The 24,885-nt window shown below is 36.1% G+C and overlaps 1 protein-coding gene across 1 annotated transcript in view; it reads right to left on the bottom strand.

Annotated features, from left to right (window-relative positions):
- Window positions 1–24,885, bottom strand: part of RBBP8 (RB binding protein 8, endonuclease) — a gene marked incomplete at its 3' end in the record, with an annotated part of 62,906 nt that overhangs the window by 3,120 nt on the left and 34,901 nt on the right. Inside the window, exons 7-17 of the mRNA XM_084252685.1 lie at window positions 24,367–24,468; window positions 22,244–22,338; window positions 19,979–20,088; window positions 17,749–18,649; window positions 17,540–17,666; window positions 13,982–14,070; window positions 13,004–13,121; window positions 10,134–10,277; window positions 8,233–8,302; window positions 3,202–3,298; window positions 82–223 (exon numbers count right to left, since the gene is read on the bottom strand). Coding sequence (XP_084108811.1) covers window positions 82–223; window positions 3,202–3,298; window positions 8,233–8,302; window positions 10,134–10,277; window positions 13,004–13,121; window positions 13,982–14,070; window positions 17,540–17,666; window positions 17,749–18,649; window positions 19,979–20,088; window positions 22,244–22,338; window positions 24,367–24,468 — 1,995 coding nt within the window. The remainder of the gene's footprint in view (window positions 1–81; window positions 224–3,201; window positions 3,299–8,232; window positions 8,303–10,133; window positions 10,278–13,003; window positions 13,122–13,981; window positions 14,071–17,539; window positions 17,667–17,748; window positions 18,650–19,978; window positions 20,089–22,243; window positions 22,339–24,366; window positions 24,469–24,885) is intronic.

The raw sequence follows: 24,885 nt of genomic DNA, 5'->3' as shown, positions 1-24,885 counted from the left end.
GGCCTGTATCCCAGCTTTTGTGCATATATAAATAAATCTTAAAAAAAAAAAATCCTCAAATTTTACAATATGTACTCTTACCTCTTTCCATACAAGTTTGAGTAGAAGGAAAACCAACGTCCCAGAAAGTTTCTGGAGTGTTGGGTGGAATGTAGCGAGATCTGTGTCTTGAACAGGAAGCCAACTTTTTTTCTCTTTCTTCTGCAGGGATATCTGCATAATACTAATAATAAAAACTGGTAAGTTTTTCACTAGAAATTACAAATGGAGTGGAGTGTTATGCTTACTGACTGTAAACCAGAAGTTAAAGAAGCTATTTAATAAAGTATTCCGCATGCTAAGAGAATAATATTCATTGACGCTATTATGAATGAATGCTGGTATATGAAATGCTGGCTATACAGACGAGAAAAGTTTATATCACCATGTAAATCAGCATATTATTTCTGTTATCAATGAAATGTTGCAATGAGAAAAAGATGACAGCTTAACTTTACAGTGTGCTCAATAATGTAGTTGATTTAAGTATTGGTGCAAACACTTCATCTTTGTCAGACCAGCAATAAAACTGCTGAGGCCTGCACTATAGTTTGCACTTTTCTCAATCGTTACTTGGACATAACTAGTGGGTTTCAAAGTAATCTTTACAGTTTTTTTTTAAGTTTAGCTTTTGATATTGCAGGTTTCATAACTAACCCTTTCAACTGTATTTTCAATTTCAATCAAGGTATTATTAGTTTTTGCAACTGTGATCATGAGCAACCTGAACTTCATGCAAAGAAAGATAAAACCTGTATGTAAAAATGATACAGGTCTTCAAATTCTACATCTAAAGAAAACTAAGCAGCCATGTATAGTTTAAGAGAACACAGGTAAGATTATTTAGTCAATTTTATTTTATACTTGACAAACCGATAATCAAATTGGTAATTTACCAAAGATATTGCCTAGAGAAACTGGAAGACTTAGGACTAGAATTTAAGTTCAAAGTAAAGGATTTTAATACATTTTTCTTTTACACAGATAAATTAAGGCTCTAGAGTATCTCTGAAACAACTATTTTTGGGTATCTTTTTCATCATTCTTGTTGCTGTGCATTTGAGGTTCTGTACCTTAGCAATGTGCTAGGATAACCATAGAGAATCATGGTTATCAGTCAACTTTAGAGAAACACTACCAACCAATTCAAAAATACTAGAAAACAAAAGTAGACTAGTGTAGCTGCAATACAGCAAGCAAGTGGGAGAGAGAGCTAGAGGAGGAAGTCAGAGAGAAATGGGCACAGAGTTTGTTGTCTTTGGTAAGAACTCAAAGTCTATCTCTTGGTAAGCTGAGAAAACATTTAAGGGTTCTGGGTATAGAGGTGACATGATTTAACTTTTATTCTAAAAGGAGCATTAAAAAAAGACCATTCATTGGTGTGTTGAAATATACTGTGAAGTGACAAGAATGAAAAGTGAAGAATGGGGAGGGAGGTATATGGGAAGGCTGTACTTTCTACTCATTTTTACTGTGAACATAAAACTGTTCTAAAAATAATTTTTTAATTAAAACACTAACTGGCAGTATTTTAATATATGAGTGTGTGTGTGTGTGTGTGTGTGTGTGCGCGCGCGCGCGCATTTATCAGCTTTTCCAATAATCCACACCAAGTGAAATGATGCCCTGGTCCAGGAGGTCAATGGTAGAAATAACAAGTGGCTGGGATGTGTTTTGAAGGCACAATCAAAGGGATTTGCTGGCAGATTAGCTATAGAGATATAAAAAAAAAAGAGCACTGGAGGTTTGGTTTAAACAACTAAAAGTATGGATATATACGACATGTTGGGGACTGGAGGTAGAAACCATATGTTTACTTTCAGACATGTGAAATCTGGGATATTATTATGTAACCATATGTGGATTATATATTCCACATGTGGTATAGGCAAGTGGGATAATTTTAGGAATTATTAGCATATAGATAATATTTAAATATATCAGACTGGCACCATCAGTCCTGGTCATAAAGGGATAATAGGAAACACATTTATCCTCCTAACCTTAAACAATTAGAAAATTGGGATAAAATGTATGAAACAATGGTTTTCAGAGATTGGATAACAGCACAGGAAATTATTCCAGAGAGAAGAAAAGCAAATAGAGTGTTTTTAGTAAAAGAACTTTTTTTTGTGATAGAGTTAGTTCCACATTGTAAAGAGTTAAGGCTGTAAAATTGCAGGCTTACTTCGTGGAGACATTGTCCTTAATTAGGAAATCATGCCTAATCAACTTGTACTATGAAAAGTCAAGATATCCAAATTTTATTATCAAACTGCTTTCCTAACATAGTGATCTCAATTTATATTCCCACTGTTAGTATATGAGAGCACTGTTTCTGACTATATGCTTACCCACACTGCAGTCAATTCATACCTAACTTAAATGTGTTTGGTTATCAAATTTTCTAGCCCACAGTTGTTAAAAAAGAAATTTAAAAGGGGAAGTAAATGCTGGAGGCAGGCATCTGACAGCTACTAAACAGCAGGGAAGGAAAACCCCAAGCGCATATCAAAAAAACACAGAATCTGCATGGAACTATTTAACAATAGGGTAATCAGTACTAGTGCTCTGTACTTACAGTAGTGTGAGGGAGTTGATGAATAAAAGAAAAATGTAATTGTATTCTAAGGATGATGTAGAGCCTATATATCACATTTTGTTTAGGAAGGGAAATGTTTGGAGTAAAAAAAAACCTATGGCTGTACCATAAGTTATTTAGAAAAGAACAATTATAAGTATATATCATCTCCCCAGAATGCTTAATAAATGTTATAGTAAAACTGGCTCTTGAAACAAAAAAAATTCCCCAAATAATGTAAAGAGTCTTCACTGTAATGTAAGCGGAAAAATAAAAACAAATAATAGAAAAATACAGAAAAGAAAAATGGCAAAGATGTCTTAAGCTGATAATAAGAACTAGGACATAGGTTACAAATGTACTTAATAAAAATCTAAGAGAAATTGAGGGCTTTCGTTTTCATTTATTTCTACCTCTCAGGTCACTGCCAGTATAATCTTTATTTATCCTGTTATTCCTGGCTCAAGCTAGGTTTCTAGATCCAAATATGGTTTGTATCTATGATTTTAAATCAAATTCTATGACATAAAAAGGCATAGTTTAAAAAAGCCCAACTGAACAATGTTTATATTAGTACTTACAATTTCACATTCCTTACATGTGTGTCCAGGCAGTTTTCTTCTCTCTTCTTTTTTCCGGACCACCTCGATATGAGGAAAATTTGGTATGCTAGTCTCTCTGAGGGGAAAATAAACTATATTTAAAATTAACCCATTTGTTACTCTAAAGATAGGATTTAAATTAACGAAGGTAAAAACCTAGACATTTGAAAACACTCATTCATCTTATTTGAAATTCTTATCGGTATGTCAGAAAAACAAGTATTTCCTCATTCATTCTTCATTAAATATTTATTACTATTTAACACAATCAATTAAATATTTATTATTATATCCCAGGTTTTTTTAATTGATATTTTTCTCCAATTGAAAAAAGTACTATATTATTGCTTATTTTTGCCTCTGACTGGTTTAACAATAATAATTAGGTTAGGAGGTAAAATATTTTAAACTCAGGAAATTGATAGTCTACAACATAGCCAAGAAAGAGAGTATACTTCTGTTAATTCAGTTTTTTAGTTACTATGAACCCTATCTCAGGGCTAACCTATAAAGAACAGATTCATCTGTGTTTTGTCATTTGCTATTTTCTCTTAACCTTCCTTTTGTTCCATCTACACTGAATTCTTTAAATAAGCAAATTATAATTTGTATTTGTTAAGATTTATTTATTTATGTACACAGAATTGTGGTACAGGCCAGATGATTCCCCAGAGACAGAGTGGGGAACAGAACAGGCCGACTGATTGAAATACACTGCTGAGGGGAGCAGCGGGTGAGTCAGGAGAGGTCTGCTGTGCCATGAGGGTAGCTCCCTGGCCAGGGATCAAACCTGTGCTGCAGTGGCTACTGACAGCGTCATAGGTTGCGCCTTAACCCCTTGCGCCACCAGGGAGGTCCTGTATTTGTTCTTAAATGGAGCAGATCCTACTGGGAACCACTAGAAAGCTAGGATTGGCCAAAGCCACTGGGGTATGGCTTCAGGAGGTGTTAGTACTTTAAGTAGAAAAAACAATCAGGAAGACAGAATTATTTTCCTTTTATTAATATACTTAACATGCTACTTCAGAAAGTCTAAAATAGAGAAATGCAAATTGTAAGAAAGGAAAATGAGGGCCTCCCCGGTGGTGCAGCGGTTGAGCGCTGGGCTGCGAAGCTGCCCTCAGCCTCTGCAGCGCCAGTTTGATCCCCAGCCCCCCGGCGAGGGTCCCACATGGCGTGCAGACCTCTCCTGCAGCCCACTGTTCCCCTTGGCAGTGTATTTCGTCTGCCTGCCTGTTCTGTTCCCCGCTCTGGCTCTCGTGAATTCTCTCACCCTCCCGCGCTTCTGACTGTACCCAGTGCTTGTATAAATAAATAAAATAAATCTAAAAAAAAAAAAAAAAAGGAAAGGAAAATGAAGCACTATGTGATGGTATGTATACTTGTTTATAATAGAAATACTCCCAGTGAACTCAAAATGGCCTGACTCACAGTGATTTTCAAAATGAACAACTTGTTTCACATCTACTCCTCTGAGTTATTTATTTTTTTAAGATTTATTTATTTATGCATACAAGAGCTGGGGTACAGGCCAGAGATGCGGGGGTTGAGAGGATTCACCAGAGACAGAGTGGGGAACAGAACAGGCAGATTGACCGAGGTACACTGCTGAGGGGAGCAGTGGGCAAGTTAGGAGAGGTCTGCTGCGCCATGTGGGTTGCTCCCTGGCTGGCCAGGAATCGAACTCGAGCTGCAGTGGCTGTGGATTGCTTCATAGGTTGCATCTTAACCCTTGCACCACCAGGGAGGCCCTCTGAGTTATTTTGACCACATCCCCCTCTTCTGTTGGCAAGCACTTTCCTTCAAAAGAAAGCTGTATTTCAAAGTATATGTGCTTACTTTCTGTGCCTTACCCCAAGAATTCAACTCTAGAGCAATTTGTGAATTAAAAAAGGGATACCAAGAAAGGATACATCAAAAACATCACTGTAACTATTTTTTCAAATAATTTATAAGTGTATGTAGACTATAATATCTGTCATATACTTTCCTGTGAATATACTTTTTGTTTCTGTAGTGTATTATAATACTGTAGGAAATACACTGGTAGATGGGCAACTGTAGAAGATCTCAAAGCATCACCCAAAAGTCAAGCTTCTCATCCCTGACCAAAAGAACCTATTTTCCCAGGGGTTGGCAGTAATCTCAGCATGAAAAGGAAATACACAAACTCTGAGACTTTGACCATTTCTTTAACTTTATTTACCTCCTGTATCTCTAGTTATCTAAATAAAACTACTCATGTATATCTGTACATGTCAGGTTAGTGAACCTCCAATATGAAACTCTTGAAATGATAGTTATTTCTCCACAATCCATCTAGGACTCTATCACAAAGATGCATGGACAAAAATTTGAAAAGGAAATTAACAAGACTATTCACTGCAGCACTAAGTGTGCTCCCGTAACTGTAAATAACCCACATGCCCATTGCTGGAGAATAAACTATGGCACAAACAACAAAGTACTATGCATTTAAAAAATGTAACAAGGAACATTACTATATACTATTATAAGTGAATTTAAGGACAAAAGTTAAATGATAAAACAGAGAAAAGTGTATACAGCATTCTATCATTTGTCAAAGGGGGGAGAGTGTGACTATATATATTTATATTGATATCTATACATATAAAAATGAATTAGCATTTACATTTTACAGTGGATAATGAAACATAAATTATTAACAATTATCACCAGGATATGGAGCTAGCTAACAGGGTGAAGAGGACAAGCAAGGACAGGAGTTAGATTTATCTGAACATACCTTGTTTTGCAACCTCTGGCACCATGTATATATTATAGTTTTTAAAAAGACTTAAAAGATTTAAAAATAAAATAAAAAATTCCTAAAAAGTTAAAAGCAAAGTAAAGCAAAGATGAATTGGTGGCTTTAACTATACCTATATAAATATTTATCCTAAGTGATCTAATATGATACATTTTAAAGAAAAAGGAATGCATACAGAAATCTTAAGTCATTTTAACAAATCATATTGATAGTTGAATTATTTGGAGACTGCCCAGTGTGTATATTGTGGAATAAAGTTAAATGAACAATGATGTTGGTATCACTGAAAAGTGGGACTTTTTGGTAGGTAGGAAAATAGGATACAGATGTGATGGAGATTATGCAAAAGTCCAATAAATTGGTGCTATCAGTAGCAATACGTGTGGTTTACCTTAAAAAAAAAAAAGGTTATTTTTAGTTCCTTTGTTTTGTTTCCTATTCTCCTGTACCATACATGTAGTGTTGTTCACCGACGTTATTTCAAAAATTCAAAAAAAAAAAAAAATCCAAGATGAAGCAAAACCTTCTTTCTCACTGTCTACTTTATTATTTTTTTTTTTTTTACAGAGGCATGTTTTATTTATTTATTTGTTTGTTTTATACATGCACTGGGTATAGTCAGAAGCGCAGGAGGGTGAGAGAATTCACCAGAGCCAGAGCAGGGAGCAGAGCAGGCAGAAGGACCGAAGTACACTGCTGAGGGGAGCAGCGGGTGGCAGGAGAGGTCTGCGCGCCATGTGGGATCCTCCTCCGGTGGCCGGGGAGCAGCCGGGGATCGAACAGGCTCCGCAGAGACCGTGGGCAGGTTCGCAACCCAGTGCTCAACCGCTGCGCCACCGGGGAGGCCCTCACTGTCTACTTTAAAGGTCAGAAACAATGACCAGCTGCAGCAGTGAGCAACCACCCCTAGTGGCAGAGCTATGGCCTAACTTCCATTTCTCACTAAAAGAAGCTTCAGCAGGAAGTATACAAGAGAACCTAGAACATCTTATACCAGAAGCAAGGAAGCTATGAAAGATTAGGGCAGATCTAGTCAAAGAGATTTGCACTAGGCAAAGATGGAATATTTTGAGTATAAGTAAGGATAATAACTGCAGTGGATTGAAACACATTAAAGATATTTAAATCCATGAGTTCACAGTAATATTTAAAACAAATAAACAAGAAAACCTTTCTAGTGACATTCAATATACCAGGTACCATTTCTTTGGAAAACTGGTAAATAAAGGAAAAGAATTAATCATTTAGCAACAAAATGAGGCTCTTCTAGTTTTAGAGGCATTAATAAAAATTTACGTTAGCCTGTCAGTTTTCTAAAAATCTTAACAGAAATAAAATAGGAATAACTCTGCTTATAGAGTAATTCACTTCACCAACATATCTTAAAGAAAAAAGCATAAAATAGGGCCTCCCCGGTGGCGCAGCAGTTGAGCGCTGGATTGCGAAGCTGCCCGCAGCCTCTGCAGCGCCGGTTCGATCCCCAGCTGCTCCCTGGCCACCGGAGGAGGGTCCCACACGGTGCGCAGACCTCTCCTGCCGCCCACTGCTCCCCTCAGCAGTGTACTTGGGTCCTTCTGCCTGCTCTGCTCCCAGCTCTGGCTCTGGTGAATTCTCTCACCCTCCCATGCTTCTGACTGTACCCAGTGCTTGTATAAATAAATAAATCTTTAAAAAAAAAAAAAGCATAAAATATTTTTTCAATGAATTGCAATGCCTTCAGTTACACCTAGAATAAATAGTACACAACTGAGTTACAGATTCGCAAGCTTTGCACAGAAGATATAAAGCGGTATATTAAGGTTCAAAATCAAGATGTTTAAAATTTTTCTTAAAAGGATTAAAGATCATCATGAAACATTTCTAAAGTATAATCTAAGATCTGCCACTTAAAATCTGTACTACATAAAAGTTACCATTTATAATGTGACAACTTCCCAAAGTTCAGATTAAAAGAGTATGAATAAAATATTAGATGTGATAAAGCAGAGAAAATTATCACCACCACTGTCCAAAAGAAAAAAAAAAGGTGGTGGTAAAAATTTCCTTAATTGCAAAACTGGTCATTTTCACACTTGAGCTCCATATTTGTTATAACGATAAAGTAAATGAGTTATTTTATTTTAACCAAAGCAGCAATGTAGCAGTTCAGAGATACTCTGACAAAAATTGTTTTATTGCACTTCCAATCACATTGCTGGCATTAATCAAGTTCAACTTACCTTTCATCTTCTTTAAGAAAAGGCTCCACAAATGCTTTCTGTTTGACTTTATCTTGTTTATCATCATGAGCTGTATGTTATCAAAACAAGCAAACCACAAACTGAATCAGACCTAAGAAATAATGAGCTTTTTGGGGACGGAGGGAAGACACATTTCAAAATTTCCCATTTTTATAAGAACTAGAGTTTGAGGGTCTAAATCCCAAGTTATCTAGACTCAAAGAGCCAATTGCGATTGTATATTGAAATAATAAAAATGACTATGTGCTTTGCGCTACATTTTGGATATACAATGAACAGGAGAGATCAAATCTCCTGTACCTTGGAGTACACTTCAGTGAGGGAAATCAACATTAAGCAAATAAACAGTTAAGGCTTATATGAGGAAGAACATGTAAGATGGTAACTAGTGAATGAAAGAAATAAGAAGTCAAAAGGTCCTGAGATGGGAAAAAGTTGGATATGTTTTAAGAACTAAGAGGCAAGTGTGGGTGAAGTACAGTGAAGCTAGGTGCTGAAGGAGATGAGGTGGGCAGATACCAGATCAGATGAGTCTTGGAGGCCAAGGGAAGGAGTTTGAATTTTACTGTAAGTGCACAGGGAAGCCACAGAAGACTTTTTAAAAGAATCGGCTTCATTGATGTGTAAACTGATTTACACTGATTTCTTTTTTTTTTTTTAAATAGAGGCATGTTTTATTTATTTATTTATTTGTTTGTTTGTTTTGTTTATACATGCACTGGGTATAGTCAGAAGCGCAGGAGGGTGAGAGAATTCACCAGAGCCAGAGCAGGGAGCAAAGCAGGCAGAAGGACCCAAGTACACTGCTGAGGGGAGCAGCGGGCGGCAGGAGAGGTCTGCGCGCCATGTGGGATCCTCCTCCGGTGGCCGGGGAGCAGCCGGGGATTGAACCGGCGCCGCAGAGGCCGCGGGCAGCTTTGCAACCCAGCGCTCTACCGCTGCACCACCGGGGAGGCCCGATTTACACTGATTTCTAAGTGTCCTATGATAAATTTGGACAAATATATATTCCATCATAACTGCTACCCAAGTGAAGACAGAGAAACCCTTCCATCACCCCGAAAAGTTTCCTCCTATTCCCCTGCTTCTCATACACAACAGTACATCACAGTTTATATTTTATTCACTTAGTGATGGACATTTGGGTTATTCTTTTAAGCTATTACAAATAGGACTGCTAAGAACATTCTTTTTTTAAGATTATTTATGCATACAAGAACTGGGGTACAGGTCAGAGGTACGGGGCGGGGAAGGGTGAGAGGATTCGCCAGAGACAGAGTGGGAAACAGAACAGGCAGACTAACTGAAATACACTGCTGAGGGGAGCAGTGGGTGAGACAGGAGAGGTCTGCTGCGCCATGTGGGTAGCTCACTGGCCAGCCGGGGATTGAACTCGTGCTGCAGAGGCTGCAGATAGCTTCATAGTGTTGTGCTTAACCCCTTATGCCACCAGAGAAGGCCCGACTAAGAACATTCTTAAACACACTGCTTGGTTGCTGTACTTTCATTTTTCTTGGTTATATATCTATAAGAGTGGAAATGCTAAGTCACAGGATAGGAGTATACTTAATTTTATTTTTATAAAATTTATTTAAATAAGTTTCTAAAAACTTAACTTTATGTTATTAGGAAATTTATAGTATTGAATCAAAATTTATATATATATATGATGGTTATTCAAGATTTAAAAAGGGGAAGCTGAACTGTATTTTGTAACTCTTCTATGGTCTGAAATAATCTAGAAAAACAGAAGAAACTTATATAAGAAATTTGAAACTTTAATTGTTAATATACTTTAGCAAGCCTGTTAGTTAGCTTGCTGGCTTAATTTATTGAACTCAGTTAACTAAGAAGCCGTAATTAGAAAGAAATAGCTTTACCATTTGATTTCTTTGTAGTGGCTGACAATTCTTCCTCTTCATCTACTACTTGTGGGAAGCTATCTGGCAAACAGGATTCATATTCTTCATGTGTTGTCCGATCAAACATATCTTCCAAGCTATCATTCAATTTTCTTTCTTCGTCTATATAAAAGAACAATGGCTTAGGGCAACTAGCAAGCTTTCCACTCTCTATGGAGAACATAAAACTTACAGTAACTGCCACATCAGCCAGACGTGCATCAGGCAAGAATAAATTCTCAACTCTGGGGAGTTACTGTACAAAGACATTACGTTATGGCTTTAAATGTCCTTTACTCATGTGAGGATAATGTCACTAGTTTTTGTTACTGTAATTACAAACTTCGAAAGTCTTTTTCTCCCTTATCAGTTTATGTATATTTGATACACATAAACGATTCCTAGCAAAGACAATGTGAGGAAAATATAATGAATGATAAAAAATACTAAGTTTAAGTGTGCAAAAAAAGGTGCTGACTTTTCTAATGTAGAACCAAAAAAAAGCATTTCCTTGTGCCATCATTAATATCTGGTAATTCAGTGTTGATAGAAATAATAAATTCAATTCCATATTTGATAGGCAAAGTACTAAATTCATTTTCACAGTACTAACAACATTTTCCATCATTTAACCACATTTTAAAAACATCAGAGTTTATTAAAAAACAGAAGTAGATCCAGTTGACTAACAAATGACAGAAGTCTGTTGAGATTATATAAAATAATTACCACCTCCCCCAATTTGGGGTGCTCTGGCACTTTCACCCTGCTTCGTTCTTTTTCAACACTTTATTTACCATCATCCGTTATACCACACATTCCCTTACTTCTACTCTGTTAGAATAATGCAAGCTCTAACGAGACTGGTACTTTCATGATATATTCATTATCTCCAGTTCTCAAATACTTCCTGGTTCAGAACTGTGGCTCATATTTATTGAATGATTAAACATTTGTTTGTAGTTTTCATTTTGAGGGTCAGATTTGTGAATAACATATAAATGCTGGGCTAGTGGCACCTCAGTGGCAGTCAGCGGGTAAGGATTATGTTCTCTTGCTTTGACCTGGGCAGATCTTTTATGTTCTCTTGCTTTGACCTGGGCAGACACTATGTAATTGTGAGACCAGATCACAAAAATGCTGGGCAACTTCTGTCTTACTCTTTTGGATGTTAACTCTGGGAAACTAGTCTCCATGTGCTGAGGAAGTACCCATTATCCTACCTGGCTGGATAAAAGCCCTGGAACTGAATGAGGAGGGAGGTGGCAAGCCTCCCCCAGCAGTCTAGCCCTTTGCTGGCCCAGGCCCAGCACCTTGAGCCTCTACCTGTAAGACAACCCGAGGCAAAAATCACCCAGCCAAGCCCTTCCTGAATTCTTGAGCCATACAAACCATAAGATAAGAAAATGATTGTTGTTGTTCAACCCTTTAAATTATCAGGAGTAATTTATTATGTAGCACTAGTACTGATAACACCATATTTCGCCAAAATTATCTCCACTCATTACTTCCAGTTCTAATCTCACTTCTACATTATATGATACATACTTGGAAAATTATCATTTTTGAGTCCACTAGATAAACCTGAAGGCAAAGCAGTCATACTACTTTAATTTCCAGAAACAAAATAATCTCAAAAGCAAAGTATCTCTTAAAAAGAAAATTATTTAAATGTCCTTCACTACAAAAGAGAATAAAACATCACTAAGGATTTTTATTTTAATAGAAACTGTCCTCTCAACACAGGCATATGGATAGTTACTCACTGCTAGAGAACAAGAATTAAAGCAAAGACTACTAAAATTTTCTCTCACTGAATGCAGGGCAACGAGAGAGAAAATGTTTCAAAAGAAATGAGAACAAGATTGGTGGCTTTATTACTGGTCCCTGAGCAAGCAGACTACAGGATACTCAGCGAAAGACAGGGAATGCAGCTACACTCTGAATGTCCTCATAGTTTCTAACATTATCACTAGGAGATGCCTCTACTTTAAACACTACACACCCACGTAGCAGGTCCTAATCCTGCAATGTATAAGGGTGATAAATGAAAATTATTGCCAGTCTAGTTCAGTTCATGCCATATGCCTCTATATATGTTGTTAAAATGGTGCCAACAAAAACCTTTCCATTATTTCCACATCTTTTGGAAAATCAAGACTTTAGACAGAGAATTAACAGTTTCCCATTAGAAAGGCCTGTTGATGGAGCTAGATTCCTTTTTCAGCAGAAACAGATAAAGGCAGATTAACTCAGCATATTCACTATCATTCTTAATTTACTGTTCATTTGTAAATCTATACTAATATTTCTCACTGCACTTTCCAACTCCTCAACCCTTCTTTTTTCCTCATTAGTTGCTTTGGAAAATCCTATTTCTAAAATAGGGCTCTTGAGATTGCTCTTTACACTTCTTTATAAAAAATTACCTAAGTCAGGGATAAGCAAATTTTTTCTAAAAGGGTCAGCTAGTAAATATTTTAGGCCCCTGAGGTCATAAGGTCTTTGCAATAATTACTCAACTCTACTGTGTATCACTCTAGCAGCCACACATAAGTAATACATAAGCAAATAGCTTGAGGCTGTGTTCCAAAAAACTGTTTACTAAATGTAAGCAACTATAGTCTGCTGACCATAGAAACAATTTGAATTCTTTCTGAAAAATATTAGTTCAGCTGAAGGTATTTTTCTGAAATACTGAAAGTGAGTTTTCGATGACAAATCTATTATCATCAGAATAGGAAATAAACTGGTCTGTGGTGAGGGGGTCATTTATACTCAGTGCAATAGTACAACTAGAACTTTCCCTGTACGTTTTAATTAAAAAAACAAAGCAAAACAAAGCTTACTTGGACTTTTTTCTCCCTTATGCTCTTGCTTCTTCATTTTTAAAAGTACAGTTTCACTAACCAATGTACAGTCCATGTCCACTGTCTCTCCTCCTGCTAATCTTGACTGACTTCCATCCTGAATAGATATTAAAACATTTTAAATTGTAACAGTTATCCCTTTATGAACTTATATTTGCTTAGATTTTTTAAAAAATACACACAATATAAATTTGATCACTTTAATCATTAAAATTTTAAGTGTACATTTTAGTGGCATTAAATTATATTTACTTTTACTCTTTAAGAATATAGATTAAGGTTTTATTGCCTGTAGAACATTTAAGTTTTAATATATATGCATCCTCTCTCAAGCCCAGGAGGAGAAGGAGAGCTGCAGAAAGGGAGGGCTATTTACCACTGACATCTCCTGAGTTTTCCCTGCCTTTCTTCTCCAATCTACATCTCAATAATGAGCATCAGTGTACACTAATAATTACATAATCAAACTTGATTTTTTTGATGGGTATATATTATTCTAGCAACTGTTAAACCCTTTATTAATATGCACCAAGTGAAAGAGAAATTATCAAACTACATAGAATCTGTAGACAAACAAAAAATAGCTACTTTTACTAAAAATTTGAAAAGTATACCAAAAAAATCATTGGGAAAAATCACTGGGAAATTTTTTCCTTAATTGTACATTATTTTAGGATAATCAAGGCATATACTGGATTATTTTGATAAAAAATATAAAATAAAAATATTTTAAAACTAGAATCTTCTCCACTAAATGACTTTAAAGTCAGAAAGTATTAATACCATTTCAAAAATACTATAAAGTTAGAAGAACAAGCAATCTTATTTCTTCGTTTCCTGAATAAATGTAGATTTTAGGAGGTAAGTGATCATTTCAGGTCAGAGTGAGTCATGAGAGAAGGGTGACTAACAGCTCATTAGAGACCACATGGGCTTTGGTTTTACTTTCTAACTTACCTTTGTATCTATTACAGTGACATCCATTTTATACTGAGAGAAGTCTGCTCCTGGATCTATACTCCATTGGATATTTTCGAAGGGTACATCTTGAGTAAGAAGGGGAAAAAAAAAAAAACACAATACAATGGATTTCAGAAATTCTCATAATTTTAAAATATTATGAAACCCAGAAATATGAGAAAAGTTTTGCAAATCATGTCTAGTAAAGGACTTGTACCTAGGATATGTAAAGAACTGCCACAACTCCATAAGACAAACACCCCAAATAAAAATGAGCAAAGGATCTGAACAGACAGTGTTCCAAAGAAGATATACAAATGGCTAAAACATATGAAAATATGCTCAACATCATTAGCCCTCAAAACCACAATGAAGTATCACATCATAGCTGTCAGACAGGCTACCATAAAAAAGCAAGAGATAACAAGTGTTGGTGAGTATGTAAAGGGAACCCTGGAGCACTGTTGGTGGAATTGTTAATTTATATACCCATGATGGAAAACAGTATGGAAGTTCCTCAAAAAATTAAAATCAGAACTACCATATGATCTAGCAATTCCACCTATGGGTATTTATCTGATGAAAACAAAAATACTAAAATAAATGCACCTCCATTTTCACTTCAGCACTATTTATAGAAACAACCTAAATGTCCACCAATGGATGAATGAAGAGGTGATATATTTCTATAAAATATAAAAACATATTTTCATGTGACTTCATGATAGTGAGGTATTCTGGGAAATGTGTCTTTATGTAGGTGATTCTGTTGTGCAAACATCATGGGGTATAATTACACAAACCAAGACGATATAGTTAAATATACACCTAGACTGTATGGCATAGTTTATTAAAACTACTGTCACGGACCAAAATTCACTGTTAAGTAACACATGACTGTATACGGAAAAATACTACACAGCCATAAAAAGAACGAAATTTTGTCATGTGCAACAACATGGGTGAAGCTTGAGGGTAATATGTTAAGTCAAATAAGTGAGGCAGAAAAAGACACTACATGATTCTAGTTTTATGTGGGTTCTAAAAAAAATACATACAGACAAACAAAGACTCACTGATACAGAGAACACATTGGTGGTTACCTCAGGGTAACCAGGGGAGGAGTTGGGAGTGGGCAAAATGGGTGAAATATGTATCTTCAGTCACAAAAAAAATAAGTGATACAGTGACAACATGCGCTCCATTGCTAGTAACATTGTATCACAAATTTGAAAAACTGCTAAGAATAGATGAGAAATACCTGTAGTCATTTCACATTGTACACAAATGTTAAATCATTTTGTTGTACACCTGTATAAAAATATAATGTAAATAAATTACACTTCAATAAATATATTCCACATCTAATAGGATGGCAAGAACAAATAGGACAGATAATAAGTGTTGGTGAGGATGTGGAGAAATCAGGACCCTGCGGGCTGTTGGTGGGAATGTGAAATGATGCAGCCACTTTGGAAAAGTTTCTCAAAAGGTTAAAGGAATAGCTTATGGCCCAGTGATTCTATTCCTATGCATAAATGATGAAAAATGAAAGCAAGCATCTACAAAAAAACTTGTATATGAATGTTCACAGCAGCCTTACTTATAATAGTGGACAAAGTGACAAAAGATCATAGCAGATACCATTGATAAGAAAACTCCAGAACAGGGAAATCTATAGACAGAAGGGAGATTAAGTATTTGCCTAGGACTTGGGAAATGAAGAGGGGAAAGAAGAATGGATGCTAATGGGTACTGTTCTTTTTGGGGTGATGAGCCAAATTTGAGACTATAGTAAGGGTTGCACGACTCTGTGAGCATACCAAAACCATGTACACTTTTTTTAATTTTTATTTATTTAATTAATTAATTTATTTAATTTTTATTTATTTTTTAAAGATTTATTTATTCATGCATACAAGAACAGGGGTACAGGCCAGATGCGCGGGAGGGTGAGAGGATTCACCAAAGACAGAACAGGAAACAGAACAGGCAGACTGAAATACACTGCTGAGGGGAGCATCAGGAGTGACAGGAGAGGTCTGTTGTGCCATGTGGGATTCTTGCAGGCCAGCCGGGATCAAACTCATGCTGCATAGGCTGTGGACAGCTTCACAGCGCTGTGCTCAACCGCCTGTGCCACCAGGGAAGGCCCTTATTTTTTTTATTTTTTAAAGATTTATTTATTTATGCATACAAGAGCTGGGGTACAGGCCAGAGATGCGGGGGGTGAGAGGATTCACCAGAGACAGAGTGGGGAACAGAACAGGCAGACTGGCTGAAATACACTGCTGAGGGGAGCAGCGGGCGAGGCAGCAGAGGTCTGCTTCGCCATATGGATTGCTCTCTGGGTGGCCGGGGATCAAACTCATGCTGCAGAGGCTGCAGATAGCTTCATAGTGCAGTGCTTAACCCCTTGAGCCACCAGGGAGGCCCTGATCTGTACACTTTAATGGGTGATTTTGAAGTTTCAAATGTCTTCTTAAAGAGTTAAAATGATGACATTTTCTGGAGGGATGTTCAATATATGTGTAACCACATATAGTTACAGAACATAAAGTGATACAATATTAATTCTAAGAAGACTGTGAAAGGGTAGGAAGCAGTATCATCCCTAGAGCAACCATGATAGAAATAAAAAAGATTTTTTTAAATTAGGAATAAGGGGGCCTCCTTGGTGGCACAAGGGGTTGAGACGCAACCCATGAAGCTACCTGCAGCCACTGCAGCATGAGTTCGATCCCCGGCCAGGGAGATATCCACATGGTGCAGCAGACATCTCCTGACTCGTCTGCTGCTGTCCTCAGCAGTGCATATCAGTCAGTCCGCCTGTTCTGTTCCCCACTGTCTCTGGTGAATCCTCTCATCCTCGCGCGCTTCTGACTGTACCCAGTGCTTGTATAAATAAATAAATAAATCTTTTTAAAAAAAGAGTGAAAAAAGTTTTCAAAAGGGACTACAACTCTTGCTGGAAGAACTAAAAAGAATATGCTTTAGGAAAAAAGGAAAATTAAGTCCAGAATGAAGGATAAAAGAAACGAAGATGAAGAATAAAGTAAAAAAATACCACGTATAAAGTACAGGAATAGTTGGTGGCTAAAAAAAAAGAAGAAAAGGACTCCTTATAAACACAGCAAAATACTAGAACAAACAATGTTTTGAAACAAAAAGTTAAAAAACCCATTTAAATGTATATATGCATATGATTACAGATACACATGTAAATGCAAAGAAAAAGGACAGGATACTTAAGCATGAGGAAAAGGTTTGATAACAAAAGTTCTACTTTTTATATTTTAAAATTATAGTTTAAAAATTCAGAGCTTTTATGAAGAAAATAAAAAACAATTACATAAAATAGGTAAACTCATAAAATAACTATAAAAATGATATTAAAGACCTCAATTTGTTTTTTCAAGAAGCCAGGAACATGTAATACATGTAAGCTAAAACCAGTGAGAATCATCCTGTAATTGAATCTAGCCAAAAGATGCACAAAATACATTACAAGACTTAACTGAGTCATTAAGAGTTGAAACACTAGAGTATACACACCTTGGTTATTTTGTAGAGACTTTGTTTTAGCAATTCTACATGGATTTAACTGAAGAACTGATGTAAGTTCACATGCTCCATGGGCCGATTTGCTTTTTATTTTTATTGAATCAAGAGAACCAGTACCCTGAAATAGAAAACAACATTAGCTTCTAGATAAAATCATAAACAACCATTTTAATTATAATCTTTGAACATTTAATACAAACCTTTATATCATCAAAAAGATTCTCTGTCTCCAAACTTTCCCGGGGACGAAGAGGAATCTTGAAGACAGGATTTTCTTCCTTTATTTGCAATGGTGCTTTGTTATCTAACAAGGATTTACTCAAGGACTGGAGGATGCATTCCTGCAAACTTGGCTCCTCTGGGGAGTCTCTGGTTGACATATAGCTCCCGCTAAAGGCCTTGCGGCTTGAGGAAGAGCCCTTTGGAATGGGTTTCAAAGTCTCATAGAGATTCATTTGCCTAAACCTGATTTTAGAAGTTTCAATTCCTTGACTTTTCTCTTGACGTTGAACAGTTGAAAACCGATCAGACAGATCCAGGGGTTTATCCATCACATAGTCTCCATTCATGGAAAAATGACTATCCATAGGAAAAGGAAAAGCATTTTCTTTATCAAAAGAGGCCTGGGGACAGCTTGCTTCATCTTCACTTTCTTCCTCAGTTTTCTTCCTTTTGGATGGTCTGCCTACCAATGATTTCAGGGGCACCGAATGTTTATCTTTATCCATCATAACATCTTTCATGTGATCAATACTATTCTGCTCACTTATGGATTCACTCATATTTTTACTTATAAGCATCTGCTTATTAGAAGACGTCTGACTAATCATCTTGTTCACTTCAGACCCAAAAGTATGATGTGTATAAAATATACTATCTTCAGATTTTGACCTAGCCTTCTCTGATCTAGAATTAGAATTATTAATGAAAGGTGCTATTTTCAGGTTGTTTTTTCTCCCAGTCTCTAAAAGAGAAGGGGACAAACTTGTATTTAAACCTAACCCACTTTTCACACTAGGGGTAGCTCCAAATACAGGAGATGACACTCGAGTAGTCAATTCTTCTTGCGGAGGAGTCGTCTTTGAAATGCAATCTGAAAATCTAAAGAGTATAAAACGTATTTATTTACTGAAGAAACAGGGTAAAAATTAAAAGATAAGCATAATGAGAAGACAGTCACTAATATAGCATATCAATAGTAAACTCATCCATATATTAGAGGCAGTTGACTAACCAAAATTTAAGGTAGAGTATACTTGCTGATTTCTCTTCACTTAGTTGGCTGACAAAAAAAAGCAAAGGAGGGCCTCCATGGTGGTGCAAGGGGTTAAGACACAACCTATGAAGCTATTCGCAGCCAGTGCAGCATGAGTTCGATCCCTGGCCAGGGAGATACCCACATGGCACAGTAGACCTCTCCTGACTCGTCTGCTGCTCCTCTCAGCAGTGTATTTCAGTCTGCCTGTCCTGTTCCCCACTCTGTCTCTGGTGAATCCTCTGACCCCACACCTCTGGCCTATATTCCAGTTCTTGTATGCATAAACAAATTAAATCTTTTTTTAAAAAAAGCAGCAGAGAAAAATGATACATAAAACCTGTCTTAATATCATGATTATTTCTGTCAAGAAATACTTTTTCCTAGGTAATTTAAATAATTTCACTACATAAGAAAATCTTATTTGAATAAATTGTGCTGGGAATCCAAATTCTTTTGTTTTATGAATTCTTGTCATGAGTAACTTCAAGGAAAAAAAGGTATTAAGACAGCCTGCTTCTAGGGGAGGACATAGCTGTGGTAATAGAAAGAACATCAGTTTAAATTTGAAGATATGGGAGAGTACAAGCTCTAGTTCCAGTACTATTATCTACATGGCCTCAAATTGTACAGTTAATCTCCCTGGGGTTGCATTTTTGTCAACTGTAAAATTAAATGTGGTCAATAAAACATACTTTAATAAGTTACTGTGATGACAAATTAAATGTCATATATGTATCTAAAATCAAAAGCTCTTTTAAAAATAAAAATGTTGTATAAATATAGGTATTTTTAGTTAGTGGATAACTGAAATTAGTAAAAATGAGATGAAACACAAGGTTGGAACCTCATCTAAGCTTTCAGATGCAAGCTTATATCCAGGTTTTAGAAACACAAACCCTGAAAGGATGAACTTGATTTTTAAAGGGGCAGAGTAAAGATTGGGAATTCTTCAATACTGTTGATAGAAGTACAGAAAATATCTATAAATGACAGCCATCTTCCTAGTGAAAAGCCCTCAACTAGTTTTAAACAGGGGGAAATATTTTTTTGAATAAAATTTAATATAACTAGAATAAAAAAACTATATTGAGAGAAACAGCTCAATTATAAAACTCATTGTAATGGGATATCACAAGCACTTTACAAGTTTTTACCAAAGTGCCCCAAATTACCTTAAAGTATCTTCACCATTTCTTATAGATTCCTCAAAAGGTTTTTTCTTTTCATCTCCTAAACAGTGGCAGAGTTCATCTCCAAGAGGGCTCATGGGTCCCTGAGATTCCTTTAAAAATAAAATAGAAAGTATACATATGGAATACATATACATATAATGGAATATCAGTCTTTCTTAAAAAGGAATGAAATATTGACGTATGTTATAATGTGGTTCAACCTCAAACAGACTAAGCAAAAAAAGCCAGACTCAAAAATCACATAATGATATAAGGACAGAAAGCAGATTGGTGGTTGCCAGGGGCTACAGGAAGTAGGGAATGGGGACTGGATGTTTAACAGGTACTAGGTTTTCTTTTGAAGTGATAAAACTGCTTTGGCATTAGAGGGGAATGTTGCATAAAATTAATGAATGTATTAAATGCCACTGAATTGTACACTTTAAAATGGTACTATGTGAATTTTACCATGTGAATTTTACCACAGTGGAAAAAAAATGAAGCACATTTTAAAGAGGGAAATGCATCAATATTTTAATATTTTACCTTAGCACATTCTATTACTGGTATATAAAGCCCCAATTTCAAAAAACATTAAGATGAAAGGCAGGAATAGAGATAATTATTCAAAGTATAGAAGATAAATTTAAAAGCATCCTTTACAGAATAGCGCTTTTAAAACATTAACATGCATACAAGTCAACTGAGAATCTTCTTAAAAGGCAAGTTCTCTTTCAGCAGGTCTGGAGTGGGGTCTGATACTCTGTTCTCTCAAACAAACTTTAAGGCGATACAGAAGCTACTGGCCTGTAATCATACTTTGAGCAGCAAGTTTTTGGAGATGAGCTTCCATAACATATTTAGGGTGTAAACTACTGACATGTCAAGTTTATGAGAAGGAGAGAATGAAAAATCATTAAAACACATTTAAAATTGAAAGCTTAGGAAAATACCCACTATCACTTGAAGATGGAGTTAAAACTATAAAGGGCAAAATATTCATATGTAATTTAAAAAACCAAAGTACAGATACACATATTGCCTAAAGCAAAAGAATACTTTTTAAAGTTGTATCAAAATAAAACTTCCTCAAGATTGAAGAATTTAAGTTTTCTATCTTTTGGGGATTAAGAAAAGAGTAAATGCAGGTCTCCCTGGTGGCACAAGGGGTTAAGACGCAGCACTATGAAGCAATCCGCAGCCACTGCAGCACGAGTTCAATCCCCTGCTAGGAGGTGACCCACATGGTGCAGCAGACCTCTCCTGACTCGCCCGCTGCTCCCCTCAGCACTGTATTTCAATACATCTGCTTTTTTTGCTTCCCACTCTGTCTCTGCTGAATTCTCTCACCCCCTACACCTCTGGCCTGTACCCTAATTCTTGTTTGTACAAATAAATCTTTAAAAAAGAAAATGAAAAAGAAAAAAGTAAATGCAAGGAAGTTCTAAAATAATTACAAGAAAATGGACGTCAATTTTTGACCCAATCCCTATGAATTAGGTCTAACTGAACTGGCAAGGGGACAAAGAACAACTAATACATCTATAGTAGTTCCAAGAATTCAGTCTGTTTTCTAAATGGAATCTCAGTTTAAAGGATGCTAAGAAGATACAATGCATTCTGAAATCACCCTAAAGTCTTCTCTTAAATAGAACAGGATTGGGGGTAAGGAGAATGGAGTGGCCAAATCTTCGAAGTCATGATGCTCCCTCTCTATGTTTTTACTCAACCTGCAGGGGCCTCCCCGGTGGCGCAGCGGTTGAGCGCTGGGTTGCGAAGCTGCCCGCGGCCTCTGCAGCGCCGGTTCGATCCCCGGCTGCTCCCCGGCCACCAGAGGAGGGTCCCACATGGCGCAGACCTCTCCTGCCGCCCGCTGCTCCCCTCAGCAATGTACTTCGCTTCTGCCTGCTCTGCTCCTCGCTCTGGCTCGGGTGAATTCTCTCACCCTCCCGCGCTTCTGACTGTACCCAGTGCATGTATAAACAAGCAAAACAAACAAACAAATAAATAAAACATGCCTCTATAAAAAATAAAAATAAAAAAAAATAAACTTAAATTTACTCAACCTGCAATCAATATCCCAAAACTTTTAAAGACTAGATTTCTGGAACTGCCTCGGATAATATAAATGGGATCTTCCAGCCACAACAGTTTTGTTCTAGGTTTTTATCCAATGATCTTTGGACTAAATAATTTTTCTCACATTCAATTCTCTAAAACAAACTTAATGAATTCATATTGTCACCAAACTGAAGAATTACTTACTGATTCTTCTTGAACATTAAGTTCAAGTGTTTCAGCAACAGCTGTAACTAAATTAAAAGATGATTTAGTAGGATAACTGCTTGTTCCATGTGTTTCTGAGTAGAAAGAAAAAAAAACAATTACATAATTGTAGAAACTAGATGTATAATAAAAACTTTAGAAAAGGAAAGCAAAAGCTTCAAAGAACCACATTACAAGCTGGCACTAGTGCAAAAGAAGTCCAAAATATCTACTACAAATGGCGGTAAGCTGGAAGTATCTAATATCTAAACTTGTGGAACTTTTAAATTAAGTTTTCTATCTTTCCTAAATAAACCGAATGCAATTTTTCTTAGTGCCACTGAAAAAAAAAATATATTCACAATAATTTTATTATGACCTAAGATGTAGCATGAATACAAAACTTTCATAGTACTTTTATAAAAGCACACTTTGTGGGAGAAATTTTTAGCACTGCATAATTTTCAGGTTTTAAGCTAATAGATACTTATGCAGAAATAAGCTATGTTTAAGTAATTTACACAGTTTCATGCATCCAGAGTTTCAAAAACTACATCAGGTGATGTAGCTAACCCTTGAGAAAAAGAAAATGCTGAAAATCTAAGTGTGAAACATAACTGCAGTTGGACATATAAGTCAACCTCTCCAATGGGGCTCTGAAATCCATCTCCTCTCACCTTTTCAAGGATGTAGCAATTCTTGCTCTTTTCCCCAAAATTATTCATTTCTCTTTTAATGATTCTACCAGCAAAGAAATATGCTGAACATACTATAATAGCCAATCTTTAAAAAACCCTCATTGTGTCACACTCCTCTCAAACTTACTAACCCATTCCTTGTCCCCCTCACTACAAAACACCTGAAGGACTTGTTTATATGTGTGCTCTCCACTTTCTCTGGTCCTAGTTTCTTTTGTACATGATACAATGAACACCCTTCCACTTTAATAGTTCACATTACGAGTTCAACACCCAATGATCTCTATGAGATCAAATCTAATGGTTAAGACTGTCTTTATCTTCTCTGCTCTATTGGTACTATTTGCTAATAGAGAGTTGGCCACTCCTTCATTTATACGTTTGGCTTAAGGGATACCACTTTATCTTAATTCTTCCATCTTAGTGGAAATTCCTTCCCTAGTACCAGATTCTGTTCCTCCTCATTCTCACTATCTGAATAGCTGAAATAATTGTCTCCAAGGATTGAAAAGTGGCTCTTGGGGGGCAAAAAAATCTTATTATCCAGATAATACATATTCAAAATAGAACAGTATGACTGTGTTATAAAAATTCCATGGGAGAAGTGATTAAGGGAAATCATGTTTAAAAAGCCTGGGGGGGAGGGAGAGTTTAAATAATAATTAAAAAGTCTTGGGGGTTAGTGTTAAATAATAACAATAAAAGAGGGGTCCAGTACTAAGTACCTGAACTTCTCTTCCCATCTATACTCACTGGCTGGATAATCTTATTTACTCTCAAGGCTTCGGATACCACCTAACAAATTCTATATGTAACTCTATGTCGCTCTTCCAAACTCACATCCAGCTACTCCTCCAAAATCTTTACCTGAATGTTCATCAAGCATCTCAAGCAGAATATTCTCAAAAAGCAAACTCTTGATCCTAATCAATCCTATCCTGGAAAACGGCTGCCCTCAGTCTTTTCCATCTCATTATTTATCAACACTGAAAGTTGCCCAAGCCAATCTCCTTTTCACTCTCTCTACCCCAGTCACACACATCTGCTTGGCGTTCTTCCAATGAACCAAAGAGCACCCTCTGCTCAAAGCCTTTGTGCCGACTGACTCCTCTACCCCATGAAGTTAAAGGTTTTGGTTTGTTCACTACCTAATACACAGTATTCACTCAAATATTTGTTCAATGAATGAGTAAGCAACGATAAAGTTATGTTTACTCAAAATTATTAGGAATCATTATTAATACGGTAAAGGATATTAATTTATAATAGGATACCATTACTTTCTAAAATGAAAAAGACTGCTAAATAACTAGTAATACAAACAAAACATAAGAAAAATATTTTTGAATACTGTCTATTTCAGACCTTTGGCTACCAATAATAACAAATTTTAAATTTATAAAGGAGTAATATTATCTTGCTTACTAGCCACTGGAGATTGACTTTGATCACAAGTGTCAGCCACCAAAATTTCATTTTCATTTGGGTTATGTTGTTGAGTTGAAGACTTTGAAACTTTTTTCAATTCTGAAGGAAAATGGGAAAGGCTATGTATAAATAAACAATCAAGATGAAAAAGATTATCTAAATATTACTTTGATAAGCCAATACAAATTTATCTGTAAGTACACTAGGACTGTCATTTTATTGATATAATTTTCATATTCTAATAAGGTTTGTTCCTTTAATTTCACTAAGAAACAAAGTGGAAATCAGGACAGAAAAATGATTAGAACAAACTACTTTGAGTCTGCTAGTGTCTTAGTCTCTGAGGTCTCCTAGTGTCATAACATTTCAGTATTTCTTTTCCTTGTGTATTTGTTGCAAATCAGTAGGTTAATTTAAAATGAATACTGTATCATATATCTCCCAAACTTTTTCTGGTTTTTATTATCTTGAGAGATATCCTGAAACACACTTTATCAGAAATTATTCCATTGCTTA

Source organism: Talpa europaea (genome assembly GCF_964194135.1).
Source record: "Talpa europaea genome assembly, chromosome: 13".
Classification (NCBI taxonomy): Eukaryota; Metazoa; Chordata; class Mammalia; order Eulipotyphla; family Talpidae; genus Talpa; species Talpa europaea.
The sequence above is the reverse complement of the archived record's forward strand: the minus strand, read 5'-3'. Positions and strand labels throughout refer to the sequence as shown.